The sequence below is a fragment of the Cicer arietinum genome, chromosome 7 (assembly GCF_000331145.2).
Source record: "Cicer arietinum cultivar CDC Frontier isolate Library 1 chromosome 7, Cicar.CDCFrontier_v2.0, whole genome shotgun sequence".
Classification (NCBI taxonomy): domain Eukaryota; kingdom Viridiplantae; phylum Streptophyta; class Magnoliopsida; order Fabales; family Fabaceae; genus Cicer; species Cicer arietinum.
In genome coordinates this window covers 1342077-1366433 of record NC_021166.2, presented here as the reverse complement: position 1 = coordinate 1366433, position 24357 = coordinate 1342077, and the positions used below count along the sequence as shown (strand labels likewise).

The following is a 24357-nucleotide window of genomic DNA, read 5'->3' as shown; positions in this document are numbered from 1 at the left end:
TGTAGGGAATCTTAAGATTGCATGGTGTAGCAGCACGTACCGTTATTTCTTTTCTAAATTAAACGGTTCTACAGATTACTGTACCGGTATATGATTCAAATTAATATTATACTAGACTAATTTAGTACAAAAAAAAAAAAAAACTAGTTTGATTGTTGAACGTTATGAATCTAATCCATGCAGAAAATATTTATTAACTTGCTTGGAAATTAATTGGTGTGTAAATTAATTCCTGTACGTCTACACTTTTTTATTATTCCACTTGTGAGAACCAAGGTGAATAATTTAATCAATTTGTCCAAGTAGAATAAACGGTATATGCTATTGGTACCAGAAAAGGAATCTGTGGGGTTGATAAATTTGAGTCAATTGTTTTGTTTACCCGGTGTCAGTGAAGTTACTAGTTTGTGAAAATATCATAAGAATGACATCATGAATCATGGAAAATAAATCAGAATCCTACTTTTCTTAAAGTCCAAGGTTTGAGTGCACTTATGTCATGAGTTCTAATTTAGATCCATAAAAAAATGAGTTATAGCTTAGAAAGTAAAATACAACATAAAATCAACAGTTATTTTAATACATTCATAATATACGTACTGTTAATTTATTAATCAGATTATTTACTTTACCCTATAAAATAATTGTTAGCTGAACCAAACTCAATAGCCAACATTATACCTAACAAATTTTGGAGGGTTTTGTACAAGTCATATTTTTATACCAAAAATGTGACACATTTGGATTTCATGTTCTGTGTTCTGGTATACCGTCAAAACAGGGGAAGCAAATAAATTGGATCCACAATTTGACTAAATCTAAATCCAGCTAGTTAATTAATTGTATTTGAGTCTTTGAAAAATAAAATAACTCAATAAATTCACATGTACAAACATGCATATTATTATTAATTTTATAAATAAATTATTATGCATGTTATAGTTCACAATGAGTAAATCCTATAAATAACTTTTGTTAATTAAAGTTTGTAAACAGTACATCCATAATAGAAACTTTGAAAATAATATAATGGTTAATTTTCATAACTGTGAATAGTGAAATGCAAACCCAAAAGACACCTTTTACTGCAGAAATTTCAGAGACCAATGAGCATGAGCATCGAAAACATTTGATATGTTGTGGGGGAAGAAAAGTGAATTGTTGTAGAAATTTATCTCTCTTGTTGTTTGGCAGCTTATTGAAAGCTAAACTATTCCTGCTTGTGATGCTGATGCATGGCGACGAAGATAACAACATGTTAAATGGAAAACTAAACTATAAAATGTGCTTGAGTGAGTGTAATTCTTTGATTCAAAACTGTTATAATACAGAGTTTAATTTAGTAAACTAAAATCTAGGAGATAAACTAGGACATTGACTAGTTTATGGTAAAGGAAATTTTCTTAAAATTATTATTATTTATACATTGCATTGGATGGAAAATTAAGTGGAACTTTTTAATGCTTATTTAAAACGTATGAAAAATATGATCAAGAATGTGATATTAATAATCCCCTGATTAATGTTGTATAGAACACCAAACTACTAGGAGTTTTTATTTGACGGACCAAACTAGGAGTTAGGAGTTAAAAAATATGTATTGCCTTTAATTACTTGTACACTTCCAATAACATCATACTAGGAGTACTCCTTTGTTTCATGCATTTATTCATACTTAGGAATCTGATCAAATAACTTCATCTACGGAGGAAACTAAATCAACTTCCCATGCATTTTTTAATTTCATTGGTCCAAAAAGTAAAAGACTAGTTAATTCCTTAGCAAACTCAACTTGAAATATATAAAAACAACTTAACATGTTGAGAAATGCCGATTAACATTTTGTTGCATAATTATATTTTCTGGTTCATTAACTACTTTGTCCTTAATTAATAGACACTCTTTTACATAATTAATTATTCCTAAATACTTCGTCCGTTCTCAATTATACTTTATTTTGACAATTTTACATAAATTAATTAATTTTGTATGAACAAGAAAAATTGTAATTTACTTTACGAAACATTTTTAATTGTCACTGTATTTTTAATTTTTTGAATGATTTTTTTTATAAAAATATTTAAAATATTATAAAAAAAATTATGCACAAAAAATTCAAATTTTTTAATTAGAGGTGAATTAAATATAAATTTTGTATATGTCATAAACAAAAATATAAATCTAGAAATCGAATTTTAAACTCATTTTTTTGGATAAACTTTCTACAATGTTATAAACATGTCTTTAAAAAATGGTTCAAAAATATGTGTCGATATTTCAACAAAGACCAAAACTATTTGCATAAGAATTTTTTAAGAACTAAAAAATGTTAATTTTTTTATGTGAACTAAAAACGAAAATTTAAAATTTTATATGAACTACAAATTTATTTAACGCTGTAATATATTCTCTCCTAATTATAAAACATCATTTTTATTAAAAAAATTGTTATTAAATATAAACTTATTTAAATTATTAGATTCATTTATTATTTGTATTCAAATATTCCTCTTATTAATACTATTAATATATTTTGAAAGATAAAAAATTAAAGATAAACTCATTCACATACGTACAAAAGATATTTTATAAACATCAACAAATCAAATGAACAAATTAAATTAATCGTTTCTTAATATGTGTTAAAAAAAACGTTTATAAAATGGGACTGAGGGAGTAAATAGAAGGACGGAGAGGTAAACGTGAAATCGAGATGGAGTGGCTTCAAATCAATTCAATTAAGCAAAGTTATACATTGATCAATGGATTTCCAAGCGTGGTCTCTTGATCAAGAAATAAATATATATCAAGATGTGATTTAATTGAATACCACACACAACCTGACAAAAAAAAAAAAAAACAAGAAGGGGGTTGGGGAATGGGGTAGTTGGTAAAATAAAAAAAATACACAAAGCATGGTTGATAGCATGTCTACCTCTATTCCTTGGTGATTTATGGTTTAGGACCACTTCCATATAATTACATTTTAGCCATTTGAGATTATGACCTCACAATTCTTCCAGGAAAAAAAAATGTAGACGGACCACATTAACAAAATGGCATTGCTTTGATTCAAAAATAAATTTGCATGGCCTACCATGCAATTATGCACATAGCACCATGATATTGATCATTGATTGAGGCTCAATTGGGACTACATATATCTTTTGGTCTTATCTTATCTAACTAAATAGGGCCATCCCAACTTTAGGATGCAGGTGAAATTATGAACAAAAATATATACACACTACATAACATTGATAAGAATAGAAAATTATTATCAAATAATCAGTTTTGTATAATTAATCTTGGCAAATTTGGAATCGGAGCTAGAAAAATGAAAATTGTTGGAATGGAATGGCACATGTGAGGTGGTCTAAGTCTTCAATTAATTTCAAATTAGAGTACGAACAATGGCTCATACTAGGATAATTAGATGAACAAAGATCTAAATAAATGTAGCTTTTATGTATGGTTCCATTTTTGGGTGAGGAATCTCAGATACAATTTTGACAAATATTTTATTTTAGAAGTAGTATTTTTATTTTTTTACAGAATCATTTAGAAGTAGCATTACTCATGTTGAGATATATGTAGCATTACTTAAATAGTATTACTTAATTTTGGCATGTAAAGAATTATGTTATCAATAAACTCTTCTTAATAACTTTTTTTTTTTTATAAATTTAAGTGAGTTTTACTAAATTTATGTGCATCTACATAATTTAGTAATTAATTAAACGGTGTTAAAACTTTATGATAAGATTATGTTTCGATAAACAATTCAATTAAACGTTTATAGAATAAGTGTTTTTCATAGAAGTACTTATTTATAAGCTCTTTTATATTAAATAACAACTTATAAATATGTCATATGATGTTTCTTTTTAAAACTCTAATAAATCAAGTGGGGAAATTCACTCACACTTAAGATGCATAAGTGGAGCATTACATATTTGAACTCGCACTCAAGCATGTCAAATGTCCTTGCAATCTTTATTAGAGTATTAATAAAAACTATAGAAGAGAAAATATTTAAATTAAAAATAAAATTTATATAGTCTTCACATCAATACTGTGGGACTTAATATGTGGATATAAACGATAGATGATTTAAATCGATAGACTCTTGATACTATATTATTTTTTAATATTATAACTAACTCATTCTTACAAAATTGACTCATGAGATGAGATAAGAAATATCACCTTTTATAAAGTATGTTTATACCTTATAATCAATGGGGGACTAGAATTTTTTTACAATAGTCTTTTACGACTTTTAAATTGTACATGTGAGACGTCATAAGAAATTTCTATAACCTTTCTAAAAAAAATATTATCAATTCTTTTTTTTTCTTTCTCATACGTTTATCATATTGGAAATAATCATATTTAAGACGTATCAAACACAAAATATATATCGTTTTCAATTGAAATTCAAACTTTAGTTCACAACAATATACTCTTAGCCTTCCGCTAAACTCAACTCCATCAATAATCTTATTAGTATTTATATGTGTGGATAAAATATTTTTTTTCAAATCGGTTTCATGTGTAGGCATGTTTATTACCGATTATAAATTATGTAATTTCGGCATTTAATAATTTAGAGACTATTTCTTTAATTTTTAACACAAAAGTTGAAGTTGTTTTGTGTTTGTTGATATAATCACTTTTTTAAAAAAATATTATAAAAAAAAAAGATTTTAATGTGAAATTACATGAGCAGTATATATGTTATAGATTATAAAAAAAATATTTTGGTATTCTATTATTTAGAAATTATCTTTTATAAAAGAAATTCAATTATAAATAATGACTTTTTTTTGAAAACTACTCAAAACAACTTCTAAGTAAATAAATTTTTAGATTGTTTTTAATTTTAAATAGTTAATAAACAAATGCAAATTTGTGATTATTTTATTTAAAAAAAAAACTGTAATGAATAAACGAGAACTCTTGAAAATAAATATTTAAGAAAAGATTTTATTTTTTTTAAACTGTAGTAATCTTACGCAAAATACTGATTTTCTTTGGAAAATTTTCCCTTGTACCCACTCATTTATTCCTATACCCCAAAAGTAAAGGAAAAATACTAAAATACCCTCATACATATAATTTTTTTTTTAATTTCTTCATTTAACATTTCCGGAACAGAAATAACAAGCAAAAAAAAAAATTCCGAAAAACTTCTTTCAAGTTTTCCGGTACACAACTTTCATTCCGGAAAACTTGAAAAAAGTTTTCCGGTACAAAACATCGTTTCCGGAAAACTTCAACGTAACATTTCTGGAAACCACCGAAAAACTTCATCCACATGTTTTCCGGTACTTGTTTGATTTTTTTTTTAAATATTTTTTAAAATAATTTTTTTGTTTTACTTTTTTTTATTAAATTAGTATTTATTTGATTTTAACTAATTTATAAATCTTGTTATGGAAATGAGTATTAATCATTAATTATGGTGTATTAATTATGAATTATTTATGGTATATTTATATGTGTTAATTAATATTTATGATGTGTTAATTATTGACTAATGTATTATCATTTATAAAAATAATAAAATTAAAAAAAAAATTAAAAAATGGTGAGTACCGGAAATCTTTTTGAGAAAGTTTTCTGGAAACACCTTCTGTACCGGAAATCTTTGGAATGAAGTTTTCCGGTAGTACAATTTTTCACTTCTGCACCAGAAATCTTTTTTAAAGTTTTCCGGTAACAATGTACCGGAAAACTTGAAAAAAGTTCTCCGGAAATAAGGTGTGTACCGGAAATCTTTTTTGTAGTTCCGAAAAAGATGAAATTAAAAAAAAAAAAAAAAAAATCTTTGAATTAATAAGGATATAATTGTCATTTTCAAAAAATTATGGGGGTATAGGTATAAAAATGGGGGTACAGGGGAAATTTTTCTTTTCTTTGTCTCACCCAACCCAATACATACAAAAACTCAACTCAAAGCCCATATCGAAAATAAGCCCAGCCAATCAAAGCCGTCGTCAAAGTCGGTTGCCGGCAGGCAGAGATCAATCTATAATCAAGGGTTCCGATTTCGAATCTATTAAAAAATCATTCAACCTCCGATTTACGTTTCACAATACAATTCACAAACCCTAGGAAAAAGGAAGATGCATCCTAAATCATTCCAAGTCCTAGTCCAATCGCCGGACCAACAAGTTTATCCTAAATCTGTTACCGGCGATCAAACCCTTTCCGACCTAAAATTCTCTCTCTTCCCCAATTCACAACACCTCCTTCCATCATCCTTCTACTTCACTCTCAATGGCAAACCTCTCCCCGATAACACCGTTTTCTCCACCTCCCGTATCGCACCTCTTTCAACTCTCGTCCTTCAATCACGCCTCCGCGGCGGCGGTGGAGATGGCGGCGCGACGGGAGCCGAGTCACGCGATTGCTACCTTAAAATGTACGCGGAAAAGAAACCAGACAAGGTGGATCCAAACGAACAGAGGCTTTCGAAGTGGCAGAACTGTGCGCTATCGAATGAACCGTTGCGTGAACCATGTGTGATCGATAAGCTTGGGAATATCTTCAATAAGGTATCTTTGGTGGAGGCTTTGTTGGGGAAGAAACTTCCGAAGGAATTTGGGTATATCAAGGGTTTGAAAGACATGATTACGGTTAAGCTTTCTTCGATTAACGGCGAAGATGATGGGGCTAAGTTTCAATGCCCTATTGCAGGGCTTGAATTCAATGGGAAGTATAAATTTTTCGCTTTGAGGAATTGTGGTCATGTTTTGAGTGCTAAGGCTTTGAAGGAGGTTAAGTCTTCGGCTTGTTTGGTTTGCCATGAAGAATTTGATGAGGTTGATAAGATTGTGATCAATGGTAATGAAGAAGAGGTGGCGGTTTTGAGGGAGAAGATGGAGGAGGAGAAAGCTAAGGTTAGGGAGAAGAAAACCAAGAAGGTGAAGAATAGTGAGGCTGTGAATGGTTTGGGTTTGGAAGTGTCAAAGTTGAGTGGAACTAAGCATGGTATTATGGGTGTGGAGAAGGCTTCTGCTAAAGTTGATCGAAATGGGAAAGTTGCTAATGGTAACAAGAGTGTTAATGGCGGTGCTGCTGCTGCTAAGCGTTTCAAGGCAACTGATATTGCCCCGGCCAATGCTACTGAGGTTTATGCCTCTATTTTCACTTCTTCTAGGAAGTCTGATTTTAAAGAAACATATTCTTGCAGATCTCTGCCTCTTGGTAGAAACTAATTGTGTTATATTGTATACAAGTTTGAATTTTCTACTGTTTTATTCTTTCTGAATGTACTCGACTTTAGCTTGTTATTATAGCTTTTTCCTGTAACAATGTAGTTGCTGGCTTCATACCCGGCTGATTATATCATATCATTAATCTATCTTGCTTTTGAAGGGGTTTTGTGAATAACTTATTAGTCATTTTAATGTTACTCTCTTTGAAAATTGACTCTATAAAATATGTTATTGCGTATTGGAAATAATATACTATGCATTTATTTGGTTATCCGTTCTCTTTTTCCTCCTGTCCTGTGTTATTGAGAAAAACAAAAGCATAACTTGTTTGTTAGTATGGGTGAGGTGTGTTCAGGTCCATCTTCTCCATGTTTCTGATTATGCACCGGTTGAACCTGGGATATTTGGGTTTGTAGTGTCCATGGAACTGGTACTAGTGTACTACCCAATCTTAGATTGTAAATGAAGAATGAAATTCAACCTGAACATATCTTCTACTTAATGGATTTGATAAATAGGTAGGATAGTTGTCATATTTAACTATTCATAGGAAAATGGGTACAGTATATAGCGAAATTGGAACGAAATACGAAGTGCCCAAGAAGTGATGCTTTGTATTGTCCACAAAATAAATATAAACCAAGTTCTTAATTGTCACATATAGTTATAGTAATAGTGATAATGATGCTCCATTTTCTTGGAGTGAAATCTTACATCATTTATTATAACTCCCAAGATACTTGTCTAGGTAATGAGTACTTATCACAGTTGATGCTGTATTTGTGTTTTTGGTCTCATCGGATCTGTGAAGTAATCCATACAGTTCAGAACTTTCAAAATCAAAGAAAACTATGATATCGATGACAAAATATGCAGGTAAAACCAACTCCAAACTGAGTAGTAGAATATAAGACGGATTGGTCCTATATAAAAATGTAAAAGAAAAGATTAATTTACATGCTGTGAATGTGAATACCCAGGGATCAAACGAAAAGTGGACAACAAGGATCAAACTAACTATACTGTGTGTACCCCTCAAGTTTTCTGAAACTAACAAATAATGACTTTCAAGAGGGAACTTACATAAATAGTCTATCTAGAAGGATACTTCTGTTTGTCTATCATCTACAGGTTATCATAAGAATTGAAAATTCTAGTAATGAATGGTCGGGTTGCCCAAACACTTATCAGACCTTTTTTGTAAGTTCCAATTGGTCATAATCAAATAGCAATTAAGGCGTTAAAATGGTTATCATTTATCAAATTGTCCCAGGCCAAGGCATCATTTGGAAATGGAATGAATTGAATGCAAATCATGTTTCACTTGCTATTTCCAACTTTTAATTGCAGTTTATACTGTTTTGAAGGGAGAAAGGAGTTTAATAATTTTTAAACGGAACTTCTGCAGGTCTTTTCATGATGTAGTGATTTTTCAGCAACCTCTTATTTTTCAACTCTTCGTTCCGTATTGTATCTGCTGTTGTGAGAACTTAGTTTTCAAAACAAGGTACCACATTCTATTTTGTTTCCCCAACATCTTTATACCCTACCACTTCGCATCTTCGGGTGCACATGTTTTGTTCATGACCTTACTCCAGGGAAAGATAAGTTGGCTGCAAAATCCCTTAAGTGTCTTTTTCTCGGCTACTCTCGTCTGCAGAAAGGTTATCGGTGCTATTCCCCAGATCTTCGATGATACTTTGTCTCTGCCGATGTCAGTTTCTTTGAGACTCGCCCCTTCTTTCTCTCTACTGCAAAAGAGTTCAATGATTCTAATCAATCACAATCTCTCTCTTCAGAGGTCCTTAATCTCCCCATTGCACCCACCTCTGTCTCCATTCCCACCCCTGTCTCTAGCACCACCCTACGCACCTACCAACGGAGGCCTCGTCCACCACCCGCTCCTCAAGACTCATCCCCTGCTCTACCAGACTCTCACTCTCTGCATCCTACACCAGAGCTACCCATTGCTCTGCGTAAAGGTAACAGGTCATCTCAAAATCCTAATCCTATATATGCTTGTCATTTGAATTACAATCAATTATCTACATCCTATTATGTTTTTGTGGCTTCCTTGGATTCTGTGTCTATTCGGAAAACTACAGGTGAAGCTATGTCTGATCCTGGCTGGCGACAAGCAATGATAGATGAAATGACTGCTTTGCACTCCAACGGGACATGGGATTTAGTACCGGTACCTGATGGCAAAACCACAGTGGGGTGTCGCTGAGTCTATACAGTCAAAGTTGGGCCTGATGGAAAGATTGATCACTTAAAAGCTCGTCTTGTGGCAAAAGGATACACACAGATCTTTGGTCTTGACTATGGGGATACCTTTTCTCCGATTGCCAAAATCGCATCCGTCTGACTTTTTCTTGCCATAGCTGCTATTCACCATTGGCCACTCCATCAATTAGACATAAAAAATGCCTTTCTGCATGGAGAGTTACAAGAGGAGGTGTATATGGCACAACCACCAGGCTTCACTGTTAGTTTTTCCTCTCACTTGGTATGTTGATTACGTCGATCTCTATATGGCCTGAAACAATCTCTCCGTGCTTGGTTTGGGAGGTTTAGTACCGTGCTCCAGGAGTATGGTACGACTAGATGTGAAGTTGATGACTTGGTTTTCTTCTTGCACTCTTCACCAACCACTTGCATCTACCTGCTTGTCTATGTTGACGACATCATCATCATAGGTAATGACCAGGTTGGTATTCATCAGCTCAAACAACATTTGTCTCAAAACTTTCAAACTAAAGATTTGGGGCCGCTAAAATATTTTTTTGGGATTGAGGTTGCTCAGTCTAAGACAGGTATAACAATTACTCAGCAAAAATATGCCCTTGATATACTTGAAGAAACAGGCATGCTTGATTGTCGCCTGCGTGATACTCCTATGGATCCTAATGTCAAGCTCCTACCAGGTCAGGGGGAGCCATTGCAAGACCCTGGTAGATATCGACGACTTGTTGGCAAACTTAATTATCTTACACTAAATAGACCTAATATTACATTTGTTGTAAGTGTAGTAAGTCAGTTTCTGAGTGCTCCATGTGATAGTCACTGGAATGTTGTGATTCATATTCTTAGGTATATCAAGAATGCACCAGGAAAAGGATTGCTTTATGAACACAACGGTAATTCCGGTGTTGTTGGCTACTCTAATGCTGATTGGGCAGGGTCATCGTCAGATAGAAGATCCACTTCTGGGTATGGGGTCCTTGTTGGAGGTAATTTGATATCATGGCAGAGCAAGAAGCAAAACATAGTCGCAAGATCGAGCGCAGAAGCGGAATATCGTGCTATGGCTGCAATGGCTTGTGAACTTACATGGCTAAAATAGTTACTCAAACAACTCAAGTTAGGAGATGTCAATGTAATGAAACTAACTTGTGATAACCAAGCTGCACTTCATATTGCTTTCAATCGGGTCTTCCATGAAAGAACAAAGCACATAGAAATTGATTGTCATCTTGTAAGAGACAAAGTTCTTTCCGGAGAAATCACAACTAACTTTGTTGGATCAAGTGATCAATTGGCTGACATATTCACTAAGTCACTTAGGGGTCCTCGAGTTGAATCTATATGTAACAAGCTTGGTGCATATGATATGTATGCTTCAGCTTGAGGAGGAGTGTTAGAATTCAAAATATGATTTATTATTCTTTGACCGTACAATTTCCTAGGTTCAATGGTAGAACTTCTAGTCAAATACAAGTCCCTAGTATTTGAATGTAATTATTGTATTTGAATGTAATTATTGTAACCTCATTATAAATATAATGTGTGTGATCTTGTTTGAGACACACAAGAAACACAACAAATCACGTATTTTACACTTTTTAATCCTTTTGTTGCTAGCTCACAGCCTATCTATTCCTAAGATTGTGGATGAAAACCTTCATGGTGGTGGATGGGTGTGAAGGGGACCAAAGGTGTTTGTACAGCTAAAGCTTCGTCTGGGTACTCTTCGCTTCTGCACATAGTTAGACCATGGGATACAATACATGATTGGAAGTGGGTATGGAGGTTGAACACACCTGCAAAAGTGCAATTTATGGTTTGGCAGATCCTGCATTTGGTACTTTCTACTAATGATACGAGGACTAGTGTGTGAAACGAGTTAAGCAACAACCTTCCATTCAATTTCATATTCATGCTTCAAACATTCACCCAGGTTGTTGAGCGAACATGGATTGTGGTAGTCAAATATATTTACATTGTTTATTCCTTGGTTACTTTTTGTCTGCTTACATATTTATGCTTAAAAGATCTAATGAGAAATGTGACTTTCAATTGTGTCAAGTAGCTAAAATTAACTCAAAAATGTGGCTCGGTATACCATGTCATTAAAGAAATTTGAATATCAAATTAAACAAAACACACTAAGTTGAAACCGTCTTTCTACTTTGTTATGGAAATTATCCTAAAAGATCAATGAATAGTATATAAAAATTAAACGTGCTATGATAAGTGGAAGAATAAAAACAACACATACAAATTTGCAAGTCATATCAGGTGAATGAGGATAGAATAATTAATAATATGTAAATCATAAGGTGTTTCTTTCATTTTCCTTTCCTAGTGTCTACCGAAAATAGACACAAAAATGCCATTTCTTTCCTATAATTTGCATAGGATGCGTATCTGTATCGATATAACAAGTCTGAAATAGTCAAACGCAAAACATAAATCGATTAGAAAGAATGAGTTCTACAATGACCAGCCGGAAAATAGTTCACTCAGCCACAACTTCAATTTCAGATTTCTTCTCATTTGCGACACCTTCCTCCTCAACAACACGCAGATCTGAATAGTTTCTATGGTTCAAAGAATGCAACCATAGGCCAACAGTTCCCTCCTTTTGTTCCGTGGAAGCAATATGAGAATATATGAACTTCATTTTGAAGTCCTCAGCTTCTTTCTCGTATGCTTTCATTGACACCTCTTCATGGGTATCTTTCCACTTCTGGTTATATGAAGTAAAGAAGCACTCATCCAAATACAATCCAACCTCAGGGGCAGTAGGCACAGTGATGCTAACATCCCTGCATTTTGGAAGAATAAATCAAAATGAAAAGAAAAAAATCAGATAATCGTCACTATTTTAAATAGAAAGTTGGATATAAAATATATAATCCATTAGCAGTACTCACGTTTGCAAAGCTTTTTCAATAAGTGACTCTGGTGCACAATTTCTCATAATTGCCACGGCAAGCCCCATCATCTTCCGTATTTGATGAAGCATGAAGCTCTGTCCCACAATCTCACACTTCACAAATTCCATGCCCTCAATTACAACAGTGTTGCTTGCGTCAAATGAAATAATGAAACGTTTAGCAGAAGGATCCTCGGGTTTTATTCTGGTCGTGAAGTTATGGAAGTTATGAGTTCCCACATAACTCTTCAAAATCTTGTTAAATCTCTCCCTCTCCTTCTCACCATAACAAAACTCACTTCGTTTAGCAGGTGTATCCTCTCCGTTCACTTTTTCTTCCTCGAGAACAGCTGAATTATTCTCAGATCCACCATTTAAAGGAGAAACCTCATCCTGACCAGAAACCACAGTCTCGAAACTAGTTTTAGAGTTTACATCTTCAACTGAAACCTTACCCTCGTTGTCATTAATGGATTCTTTATTTGAACGATTATCATCACCTTTGTCTGTGGTCTCAACATCCATAGCTTCTAGCTCCAGATTGCGCTTACTATTACCAACCAAACCTTCCACCTTTCGGCCTCTCTCAGAACACTCCAAACACTTAACAAGCTCATTTTCAGACCCCAAACTAGCCAGTACAGTCTCTCTATCACGATGACAGCATGGATCAAGAGCAAACACAGGGATGAGATAGACATACCTCCTCCTGTCACAGAACTTCTTGGCACTAAAAGAAGCTGTCACCCGCTTATAACCAAAGATCCGTATCTGAGATGGAAGGTTTGAATTAAGGCGGTCAACAAAGCCAGGCGGATCAATGTAGAACCGACCCGAGACAACCTGGCCAACAGCACTAACTCCTTTATCTGTTCTAGCTGACCGAGCCCAGTCATACCGTTTAGACATTCCGCGATCCTGTTCAGGGACAGCTCCAGACACATATAAGGCTTCTTCTATTTCACCTTCAATGGTCTTTGCACCAGGGTTTTTCTGCATACCCTGATAACCAACGCCACAGTATGCAAATAAAATAGCTACCTTACGGCGCTTGTATCTTACCTTGGTACCTGCAGCAGCTGTGCATTCTTCATCATCAGAAGTTGTGGTAGACATCTTCGCTTTCTTGGTCTGTGGCTCTTCTGCAATTACTGGAGTTGGCGGCAGTGGGGATAAACTTGACGGACATTTATCTGAGTTTTCCATTATTTATAAGTGATAAGAATATGTCTGGTAGAACCCAATGCCACAAACCTAAACGACAGCTTGATACATTAATACAGATGCAAACAGATCCTAACTTATACTACAGATGATACATCTATGTTGTCAATCGCGCCAGTTAGATAAATAATGTTTTTGTTTTTCTTTTTACATTTTTAAGTTAAATTACAAATGCACACATATAACTACAAACAGAACAGATCCTAAGTTACACTAGAGATCCTTTCACAACATTCTAGCTTTCCATTTCATCAATAAGTTCTTAATGAATTCATGTAACAAGTGCTATCCCTAGTTTTTCTAGACTGTTTCTTCTTGTTTTGCAAGTTCGACAAACAAATAATCGGTATCATATATAACCTAAAAATTGAACTTTTGGTTTCTAATTTGCTATATGAATTCCAATTAAATTACGAAATGAGGGAGGAACTATAGAAATGGATTTAAAGTGTTGAATTAAACAATGCATACAGATAATTTATGAAACATCAACTACTTCAAAATAAAATTTTCAGCAAAAAAAAAAGGAGAACATAAGAGAGTGAAACAAAGCTAGTCATAAGAAAAAGTATTACCAGAAGCAAGAGAATGCAGAAACGTGAGACAATGGTTACAACCAAATGAAAGAGGCGAACAACCTTAAACCCTCGTTTTTTCAATCATAACTGAAACAAAAGAAACTCCATTCGAGAAAGAACGAAGTGGGTGTTTTCTTTTGGGCCCCCGAATTCAACGGATACGGGTTTCGGACATTTCGCTTTTGTATTTGTATAAGCCTTTTCCCAAATAATTTACCCAAAAAAAGCCTCTGCCCAAGATAGTTGAACAAAATAAATATGTAAAAATAAATATGTAAAAAAAAAGTCAGATAAATATTTATAACACATACATAAAAAAACGGAACACATATTTATTCATAACAAAAATAAATATTTGACAATAAAAATAAAATAAATGTTTATTATTAATAAATATTTACAAAACTCAAGAACCTTAATTTCTAAATTCATTTCGAGTAACTCAAAATCTCATCTCCTCGTTTCCCCTCTGCATTCACTCTCCTAAATTCGTGATTTCAGTTCGCAATTTCCTTTAGAGAAAGAGAAAATCAAGTCGCATTCAGTTTTCCCCGCATTCGCAGTAGCAAAGTAAGTTACATTCTCTTTCCAAATCGTCTCAGTTTACGATTCTGTTTATATTTTTGTAATCTTGTTTGCCGAATGAAGTTGATTTTGTTTGGGACTGCACCTCCTTCTGTTATGCCCTTATTAAAACTAAAAAATTACAACAATACCTAAACCTAATTCAGTTTTCCCTTTCTTCCTCTCTATTCCAGCCTTCCTCTCTCCCTCCTCCAGATTCAGATTCAGAAATCACGAAGCGCGGCCACCTCACGTTGCTGCTTTGTTCAAAAGGTTCGGATTTCTATTTTGTTAGTTAGTGCTGATTTTTGTTTGTTAGTTTTGATTTGGAATTCTGTTAGTTAGTTTGAATCGTCGCTCCTCTGTTAGTTAGTTTTGATACTTCGTCGCTCCTCTGACTCTGTTAGTTTTTATTTCAATTTTTCTTAGTTCGTCGCTCCTGTGTCAGTTTTGAGTTCTTCCTATTGTTGAGTTTTACCTATCCTAAGAATTTAACTTATATGTCAGTACCCGATATTTTTGTGGAATTCTACTTTTTGCTTATGTTGTTCAGTTAGCTTAAAGCTTATTTTGTTAGTGTTGAGTTTGGAGCTTTAATTTGGAGTTTGAATTAGACGTTAGTGCTGATTTTTGTTTAAAGTTTTTGTGTTGCACATAAGGTTTTTGATTTTATGTCGATATAAAGTGTTTTGAGTTTTTTTGTTGCACATAAGGTGTTTGAGTTTTTTTATTGCACATAAGGTGTTTGAGTTTTTTTTGCATTTTTGTTTGAGTTTTTGTGTTGCATTTTTATGTCGGTCACCCGAAGCTTCTTAGTCAAGTCCGCCACTGCGAACAATGATATCAAATTTAAATTTTCCTTCATTTTTATCCGAGAATTTAGGGTTGTGTGTTTTGTGCATTCTTAATGGTTGCATGTCAAATTTTCTCCTTTTCTTCACCACTACAATATACCTTTTCATGCGATGAGTAATAATTGGGATGAGAGAAAAATGAAAGATTGCTTTATTGTTTATTCTTAAAATTCGCATACATATAAGTGATAAAGCAAATTATTAAATTTCTATCAACGAAGGAACAGCCAAAATTTTAGTATGCCACCGGAGCTAATCATTTCACAACCTTTAAATGGTAACAACAAGAGCTTATTTGGTTTCCGTGCATCATAAGTAACTTTGAAAACAAAACATGACAAACTCGAATAATATATATTAAAATTTCCCGTCAATTGCTTTTAGATCATAACAGCAAATGGGTTCAACAAATGTTTGCCTCCTTCTGCATTTTAGTTTGCTTATGAATTTGATCTGTGGCAAATATTCTGGTGGATAATTGATGCATTTTAATGAGTTGGAGGATATGACCAATCATGATATTGCTTCACAAAAGAGAGAAAATAAAACTGGTAAGGCAGTAATGCAGAAATACTAAATATTAGAATGTAAGGAGCACTTATAAAAAAAAATCAAAATCGGCAGTGAGCTCTATAAGCAATCAAAATTTTAACATTAAATTATAAATTATAAATGTCCCTATTCCACAACCATCAACCACTTATCAAACAATGAGTTAGACAATCAAATTATCTGCACCGAGCACTATGAAAACTAGAGATAATTTGATCTTTGTTGACCGCCTTAATTCAAACCTTCCATCTCAGATACGGATCTTTGGTTATAAGCGGGTGACAGCTTCTTTTAGTGCCAAGAAGTTCTGTGACAGGAGGAGGTATGTCTATCTCATCCCTGTGTTTGCTCTTGATCCATGCTGTCATCGTGATAGAGAGACTGTACTGGCTAGTTTGGGGTCTGAAAATGAGCTTGTTAAGTGTTTGGAGTGTTCTGAGAGAGGCCGAAAGGTGGAAGGTTTGGTTGGTAATAGTAAGCGCAATCTGGAGCTAGAAGCTATGGATGTTGAGACCACAGACAAAGGTGATGATAATCGTTCAAATAAAGAATCCATTAATGACAACGAGGGTAAGGTTTCAGTTGAAGATGTAAACTCTAAAACTAGTTTCGAGACTGTGGTTTCTGGTCAGGATGAGGTTTCTCCTTTAAATGGTGGATCTGAGAATAATTCAGCTGTTCTCGAGGAAGAAAAAGTGAACGGAGAGGATACACCTGCTAAACGAAGTGAGTTTTGTTATGGTGAGAAGGAGAGGGAGAGATTTAACAAGATTTTGAAGAGTTATGTGGGAACTCATAACTTCCATAACTTCACGACCAGAATAAAACCCGAGGATCCTTCTGCTAAACGTTTCATTATTTCATTTGACGCAAGCAACACTGTTGGGTAGTTTTTTTTTTGTTCAACTATCTTGGGCAGAGGCTTTTTTTGGGTAAATTATTTGGGAAAAGGCTTATACAAATACAAAAGCGAAATGTCCGAAACCCGTATCCGTTGAATTCGGGGGCCCAAAAGAAAACACCCACTTCGTTCTTTCTCGAATGGAGTTTCTTTTGTTTCAGTTATGATTGAAAAAACGAGGGTTTAAGGTTGTTCGCCTCTTTCATTTGGTTGTAACCATTGTCTCACGTTTCTGCATTCTCTTGCTTCTGGTAATACTTTTTCTTATGACTAGCTTTGTTTCACTCTCTTATGTTCTCCTTTTTTTTTGCTGAAAATTTTATTTTGAAGTAGTTGATGTTTCATAAATTATCTGTATGCATTGTTTAATTCAACACTTTAAATCCATTTCTATAGTTCCTCCCTCATTTCGTAATTTAATTGGAATTCATATAGCAAATTAGAAACCAAAAGTTCAATTTTTAGGTTATATATGATACCGATTATTTGTTTGTCGAACTTGCAAAACAAGAAGAAACAGTCTAGAAAAACTAGGGATAGCACTTGTTACATGAATTCATTAAGAACTTATTGATGAAATGGAAAGCTAGAATGTTGTGAAAGGATCTCTAGTGTAACTTAGGATCTGTTCTGTTTGTAGTTATATGTGTGCATTTGTAATTTAACTTAAAAATGTAAAAAGAAAAACAAAAACATTATTTATCTAACTGGCGCGATTGACAACATAGATTTATCATGCCACTTAACCCAAAGTTCGCCTTTATTTGGGACTGATGAAAATCCTTGAGCATCAGAAGTAATTTAAATGTTCTACATTTATGTAGTATTAAAATTTTTGTATGACACAATGGCATATTTGTTGTGTGATGTTGAGTCACTTTTCATGAAGTCGGAATTGTTTTGCTTCAATTAGTAATATTTTTTTAAGAAGTTACACTGAACTTGCAGTATCAACAAAAATTTAAGGATCAGTAAGCATTAATCTGAATTTGCAGATATTGGCAGCAGTTTTCACTTGTTAAACTTGATGTCTGTAAGAAAACCCCCATTGCCTCGTCTCCTCCTTAACAATGTCTCTTGTATGAGAAATGCCCAGCAAGTTCTGTCTAATGTGAATCTCTCTCTTCATGATGGAGGAGCACTTGTGCTAACAGGTGCAAATGGCTCAGGAAAGTCAACTTTCTTGCGCATGCTAGCTGGTTTTTCTCGTCCTTCTGCAGGCGAAATCCTTTGGAATGGCCATGACATTCAAAAATCAACAATCTTTCATCAGTATAAGCTTCAGCTTAACTGGGTCACTCTCAAAGATGCAATTACAGATAAATTTACAGTTCTGGACAATATTCAGTGGTTTGAACTTCTTGAAGGCAAGCACGGGAAGGCTATGCCTGCACTTGAGGTGATGGGACTAGGAAAATTGGCCAAGGAAAAGCCAAAGGTGCTTTCAATGGGCCAAAGGAAAAGATTGCAACTTGCCAGAATGCTCGCAATTGATCGCCCCATATGGTTACTTGATGAGCCTTCAGTTGCGTTAGATGATGAAGGTGTAAAGTTACTCGAGTACATTATTGCAGAACACAGGAAACAAGGAGGAATTGTGATTGTGGCGACTCATTTACCCATTGAGATAGAAGATTCCATGATTATGAGGCTGCCACCAAGGTTTCCAAGGAGGATGACATTTGTAGATATGCTTGACCGGATGGATATTAGTTAATTCTTATTATTCTTTTTATTTTCATATTACATCAAGATGGGATTAAGTTATTGAATTATTTAATGGAAATGTCATTTGTAACATTTCATTCACTCCGGACTCGCAATGTAGTTGTCTTTGTATAACAGACATAGTGGTACATTTGAAAACTGGCAGCATGATGCCTGTATCTTCCATACAATATTTAAGAGTCCCTGCAATTAACTTTTTGTAGGATGTTATGCTAAGAATGTGATAATTGTTTATCTTCTAAATTGAATAAAATAAACTAAGAAAATGTTGTGTTGGTTGGTACAAAAAGAAATTCACAGCTTTTGCACTAAAGTATAAATATGATGGAATTTATTTGATACTACGCTGACACGCCTACTTGAGTGTATCAAATTCATTTATACAATTTGTTTCCCCACTGATATACATTGATTGTAATGGAAATTATGTACACTAAAAATGGGGGAAAAATATAGTTGTATATATTAGAAGTAGCTTAGTAGCATTAGCAAATGAAATCGTTGGTAACAGAACTGGATAATATAAAATAAAACTAGTATTCAAAAAAATGCCTTAAAGGTAAAACATAGTAAAACATGTAATAACTACATATTTATTCTAAATCTACATAGTATAGCGATAATTGTCTGCATAACTGTTGTAGTGGATCATGGGATTGTATCCTGGCAACCTTGAGCCATAATGTTCATTAGTGGGCCATGCAGGCTGACCCTGTCCATAATTGGGCCATGAGGGATGACCTTGTCCATAGTAACCATAGGGAGGCCTTGATATTGGATACATTGATGGTGGCCTTGGAAATGTCACATGTTGAGGTTGGTTCCAAGACATTGTTGGATGATGGTTATTATATCCTGAGAACTGTTGTTGGTAGTTGGGCCCTGACATTGGTGGATGATATCCACTAACCTGTGGTTGAGATTGTGGTGCATGTTGATGTTGATTACCAAAACCAAACATGTTATCTTGGTCATGTTTTGTCTTGCTCCTTTCATAGTGATGTGTCCTATGTTTAATACGATCATAATGAACGGTTTCAGACTCATCCTCGATGTTACTACTCTCATGACAACAGTGAGAATGATGTTTCTGTCTGTGATGAGAACCAACACTCTTTTTCTTTGGTTTTTTGTCAAAAGACCAAAGTTGTGCCTTTTTACCCATCTTTTGAAGAATTTTGATTAGCATCATAGGATTTACATTACCAACAACTGTTACATTCCCTTGATTTGGATCAATGGATATAGATTTCACTCCTGTTTACAAGTTTTACAATTTAATTAAATAAATTAAATATTTTTAAAAAAATAAACCATCAGGAAATCATCAACTACATAGAAATCTAAGAGGACTACAAAAAATATGTATAGAACAAAACCAAACGTACCTTTCAGTTGTTGCAACATGTTGGTCACATCCGTGGGACAACCCTTTGTGCATCCCAAATCAACTTTCAAAGTAGAAATCTGATTATATGAAAGGTATGAAAATAATCAATAATAAACATGAAGCTTTGTATGGACAAAACCATAGTGATAAAACTTGCTTACCGAAAATTCAATATTGTCCTCCATTAGTTAGGGTAAAGTGTCACAGACTTTTTATTGATGAGGAATAACAAGTCTATAAATAGTGAGATTGACTTATAGGAAAGACATATTATAGGAAAGAGAATCATGACATAAATAAGAAATATGTAATTGAGTTTTTTTATATAAGAAACATAGAAAAATATAGTTGACAATTTTTAAATTCAATCCCATCAAAATATCTTTTACACGAAATTATAGTTATTTGTGCTCAAAATTACTATTATTGTTGTCAATAATAAACAAGTAATATTTTGAGCATCTCAGAAAATAAGTATCTTTGAAGATACACGCTATTTTTTTTTATTATAAAACCAAATATCTTTAATTTGTATGCACAAGTAAAATAGGTTGATATATGTGTTCAATCTAATATCACCATTTGTAAGGAAATTTACTATATTTGTACAAATAATATTATAACATTTTTTTTTACAGATATAATATATAACAGATATAAATAGTAGTGATTTTACAATTAAATAACTTAACCTAATTTTATATTGATTTTTAGGATAGGAAACTTTTGATTCTTTAAGCCATAAGAAAATGTCTAATTTATACAATCAACTAATTGTGATTGACAAATGTCTCATTAAATCTAATTTAGTTTGAAGAAAATAAAATATTAGAAAACAGAAATGGAGTGAAATTTTTTTAGGTGAATGTTATGTTATTAGTTATTATATATGTCACGGGAGAGAAGAATGTTAGTACTTTAGTAGTAAGGTTTATTACTGGAGAAAAAATTGTGAGGTTTAATTTGGTCATTGAAAAAATGAAAACAATTTTTATTACTCGAGAAAAAACCGAGACAACTTATACCTTATCTCAACCATGATAAGAAAATGAATAATTAGATCTCTAATAATACTTAAAAAAGGGAGTCAATTTGATCATTAAAAATAGATAATTTGATCTTAAAAGAATGTCTTATCTATTTTTAGGATCAAAATATATACTTAAAAAAAGCGAGACGACTTATCTATTTAATATGATAAATATTTTTAAATGTATCGTATCTAACGATCTATAAGGTGAGACAACTTATTTGAAATAATAAATTAAGAATTTTTTTGGTGATGTCAAATATCCTATAACACAATTACACTAGTGAAGAAAATATAATTAGAATATAAAAGATATTTTAATTTGTTGGATTTTATTTTATTTTTATTTTTATCTTTAATTTTATTTTTTTAAAAACTAGTAATGTTATATTAAATAAAATACGTTGAGTTCATATATTTTTATTGAAAGAGTATTCATATATTTTTAAATCATTATATATTTTTAAATTAAGACTTAAAGATAATTTATAGAATCATTTTAATAGTATTAGAATTTGAAGTGTTTGCAAAAGAATTAATTTTTTTATAGAATTATTAAAATCGTCAACTTGGTTATGTTGAAAAAGAGAAAGCATGTAATTGTTTATAAAAAAAATAAAAAATAAAACAGAGAAAGCGAGCAAAAATCCTCAAAAAAGAAAACATGCAACACGAAAAAAAATGGTGCATTTCAAGATTAAGGAGCATCAAGAGCTATTGTCGAGAAAGGAATGGAGATATGATTTAGGGTGGAGTTTTCAGAAATGGTCGAGAATGGGAGGGTACACCCTAAACGCACAACAAAAAGTCAACAAGGGATCTGGATCTGCTGTGTAACTATAGCATATAGGTTCATCGATAAAAAATCTAAACCCTTGCTTTAGGATTGAATGGTTGATATTACACAAACAATTTTACATAATTAATTAATCTCTACAATCATAATTTTAGATGACAATTACTAAATGTGATCCGTAATCCAGATCTCAAATCAAGATTAGACAAAAAATAAATAAAAATAAAATAATTTTGATCTTCTCAATTTTTTTTGTTTGTAATTATTATAATTTTGAGGACAAAGCTTGTTTTTAAAAAATTCATTATCACACCCTCGAGAGAAAGTTTGTTTTTAATTAATTGCCCGAACACAAAGCTATGTTTGTGATGAATGGTGCAGAGGGTAGAATTGGAAAATAGGAAAAATGGAAAGTTGAGTGTATAAATTTGAGCATATAGAGCAGGTAATAATTAGATTAGGGTTTCTGCGGTGCGGCCACACTCCTTTACTGAATGAGTTTTCTCATTAATGATTTTGCAGTTTCCTAATTTCATTTGTCCCCAACATCATAATTATAATCATAATAATATAATATAATAATAATAATAATAATAATAATAATGCTATTCGCACACACTCTCTCTCTCTTGATCGTTATATGAATCTGTATCTTTTTTTTTCATTTCCTTTCTTTTCCTTTTCTTTGGTCCTCTTTCTTTCTCTCTCTCTCTCTCTCTCATCTCTAAGAGGCAATGACGATGGTTTTGGAGTGTGGTTCAGGGTGGATCGATCGCCGTCAAAGAATACTCGCCAGTGGCGTGGCAACGAGATCGGTGAAATTGACGCTTTTGTCCTTTTCACTGATTTAGGGTTTTGAATCCAATTGCAGCCATTCATGGTGGTGCTTCTTTTAGACGATTGATATCATCTCTGTGCCAAAACTGAGCCTTATATGAGATGAAATCAAACCCTACATTGAATTAACTTAATGCAATGTTGGGTAGAGTTGTATGGAGTGAAAGATGGTTTTTTTTTGGGATTTTCTAAATTGAACTTTCCCTCTTTCATTCCATACATCGTCTAACCAAAATAATGTTAACTATTCTATCGTTGTTAAATATTACTTTTTTACCCTTTTTTCTTTCTAAACCCAAAATTGAAAAATGTTTTTTTTTTCTCTTTCTAATTTAGATTCAGAATTTAGAATACTCAGTTCTGGGATTATTGATGAATCTGTTCAGGTTTGATCTTTCAACTTTGTAACACGTTCTGCAATTTTTTGACAACATTATTAATGAAGTACGTTTCCCTTTTAATATTGACACATTAATTAAAACTTTTTGGTGTCGATTTCAAACATTATAACATTGGTTGTCTTGTATTTTTGTTAGATGAGCTTTCAGTTTCCCTTGACTATGGAGGTTTGGCTACACAAGTATACCTTGTTGCAGAATATGGGAAAGATGGGAAAAAAAAGATTTTTATGATTTTGTTTTTATGCAATTCTAATCAATGACCATGTTTTTCAGATGCAGAGAGATTGAACTTTGATGACTTGTTCTGAATTTTATTGAACTTTTAGTTGCAACACAGAACAAATCAGGAAGAAACTAGATTTCTAATGTCTATCAAGATGAAGAAAACTGATAATAAAAGCTGAAGAGGGCAATGCTAGTTGATACATTGAATTGTATTGAGTATATTGAACTGTAATTACAAGAAATATTTATGAGATCCTATTACCTAATTGTGCTGTTTCAGATTACTAAAACGAGTAAATTAATTTGTCTCATAAATCTGTAAATCAGACTGTGGTAATAGTTGTCAATTCGTTTGACATAAACCAGTAAATAGATAAATCATTTCACATAAACCTCTGCTTCTATTTGCTTGCTAAGTAAAGAGGTTGTTTGTTACAGTTTTTTTTCTCTCTAAATAGTCACTTTTTTTTATAAAAATAATCACTTTTGAGGGTTTTGTATGTGTTTGCTACAACATATTAAAAGATATTATTTATAAAAAAAAATCTAAGTGAGAAAAAAAAAATCTAGAACGCCATTTGACAATTTGGTTGTCATGTTGGGACCTAAATAAAAAAAGATATTAAGTTAATTAGGAAGACAGTGATACTTGATTATGTAAAACAAATTACAGAACAGTTTTCAGGTATTTCTTTTTCTAAAAGGCCCAAATTACATAATAGATAAACTAATGAAGCGGAGTTGGGATCTATTTCTCCAAAGAAATGGAGAATTCCATTATAGTTTGTGTTTATTAATTAAGGTCACCATTTTTGAAAATGTATGACTTCATATTACCTATAGGCTTAATTGCAGTTTTGGTCCCTCTATTTTAGCTGAATCGCAAAAGT

At 32.7% G+C, this 24357-nt stretch overlaps 6 protein-coding genes and 1 long non-coding RNA gene across 9 annotated transcripts; 5 read left to right on the top strand and 2 right to left on the bottom strand.

Annotated features, from left to right (window-relative positions):
- The first annotated feature begins 6006 nt into the window (after nt 1-6006).
- On the top strand, nt 6007-7385 carry LOC101510516 (uncharacterized). Its single transcript, XM_004507664.4, has one exon. The coding sequence runs from the start codon at nt 6132-6134 to the stop codon at nt 7224-7226; it is 1095 nt and encodes a 364-aa protein (XP_004507721.1). The 5' UTR covers nt 6007-6131; the 3' UTR covers nt 7227-7385.
- A 134-nt stretch (nt 7386-7519) lies between these two features.
- On the top strand, nt 7520-11046 carry LOC113787569 (secreted RxLR effector protein 161-like). The gene has a single exon (XM_073363399.1). It carries the CDS (start codon nt 10096-10098, stop codon nt 10570-10572), a length of 477 nt encoding a protein of 158 aa, XP_073219500.1. The 5' UTR covers nt 7520-10095; the 3' UTR covers nt 10573-11046.
- A 697-nt stretch (nt 11047-11743) lies between these two features.
- LOC101509981 (uncharacterized) lies at nt 11744-14418 on the bottom strand. 2 transcript variants are annotated; one of them, XM_004507662.4, is made up of 3 exons: nt 14187-14418; nt 12386-13641; nt 11744-12277 (listed from the first exon to the last, which is right to left on the bottom strand). In XM_004507662.4, the coding sequence occupies exons 2-3, from the start codon at nt 13591-13593 to the stop codon at nt 11968-11970; spliced, it is 1518 nt and encodes a 505-aa protein (XP_004507719.1). In that variant the 5' UTR covers nt 13594-13641; nt 14187-14418; the 3' UTR covers nt 11744-11967. The 2 variants fall into 2 exon arrangements, with proteins under 2 accessions (XP_004507719.1, XP_004507720.1); XM_004507663.4 differs by having other exon boundaries at nt 12386-13580; nt 14187-14417.
- A 157-nt stretch (nt 14419-14575) lies between these two features.
- LOC101509445 (ABC transporter I family member 1) lies at nt 14576-19022 on the top strand. Of its 2 annotated transcripts, XM_004507660.4 has the most exons (3): nt 14576-14759; nt 14948-15026; nt 18056-19022. In XM_004507660.4, the coding sequence occupies exon 3, from the start codon at nt 18088-18090 to the stop codon at nt 18775-18777; it is 690 nt and encodes a 229-aa protein (XP_004507717.1). In that variant the 5' UTR covers nt 14576-14759; nt 14948-15026; nt 18056-18087; the 3' UTR covers nt 18778-19022. The 2 variants fall into 2 exon arrangements, with proteins under 2 accessions (XP_004507717.1, XP_012573442.1); XM_012717988.3 differs by lacking the exons at nt 14576-14759; nt 14948-15026 and adding an exon at nt 17170-17311.
- LOC140918682 (tRNA pseudouridine synthase 1-like) lies at nt 15035-17049 on the top strand. Its single transcript, XM_073363397.1, has one exon. The coding sequence runs from the start codon at nt 16354-16356 to the stop codon at nt 17047-17049; it is 696 nt and encodes a 231-aa protein (XP_073219498.1). The 5' UTR covers nt 15035-16353.
- A 206-nt stretch (nt 19023-19228) lies between the features above and the next one.
- Nucleotides 19229-20448, bottom strand: LOC113787715 (uncharacterized). The gene is made up of 3 exons (XM_027336832.2): nt 20340-20448; nt 20177-20255; nt 19229-20045 (listed from the first exon to the last, which is right to left on the bottom strand). The coding sequence occupies exons 1-3, from the start codon at nt 20361-20363 to the stop codon at nt 19393-19395; spliced, it is 756 nt and encodes a 251-aa protein (XP_027192633.1). The 5' UTR covers nt 20364-20448; the 3' UTR covers nt 19229-19392.
- A 2412-nt stretch (nt 20449-22860) lies between these two features.
- Nucleotides 22861-23733, top strand: LOC113787635 (uncharacterized). Its single transcript, XR_003474157.2, has 2 exons — nt 22861-23285; nt 23378-23733. It is a non-coding gene; the product is annotated as an uncharacterized lncRNA (long non-coding RNA).
- The last annotated feature ends 624 nt before the right edge of the window (nt 23734-24357 follow it).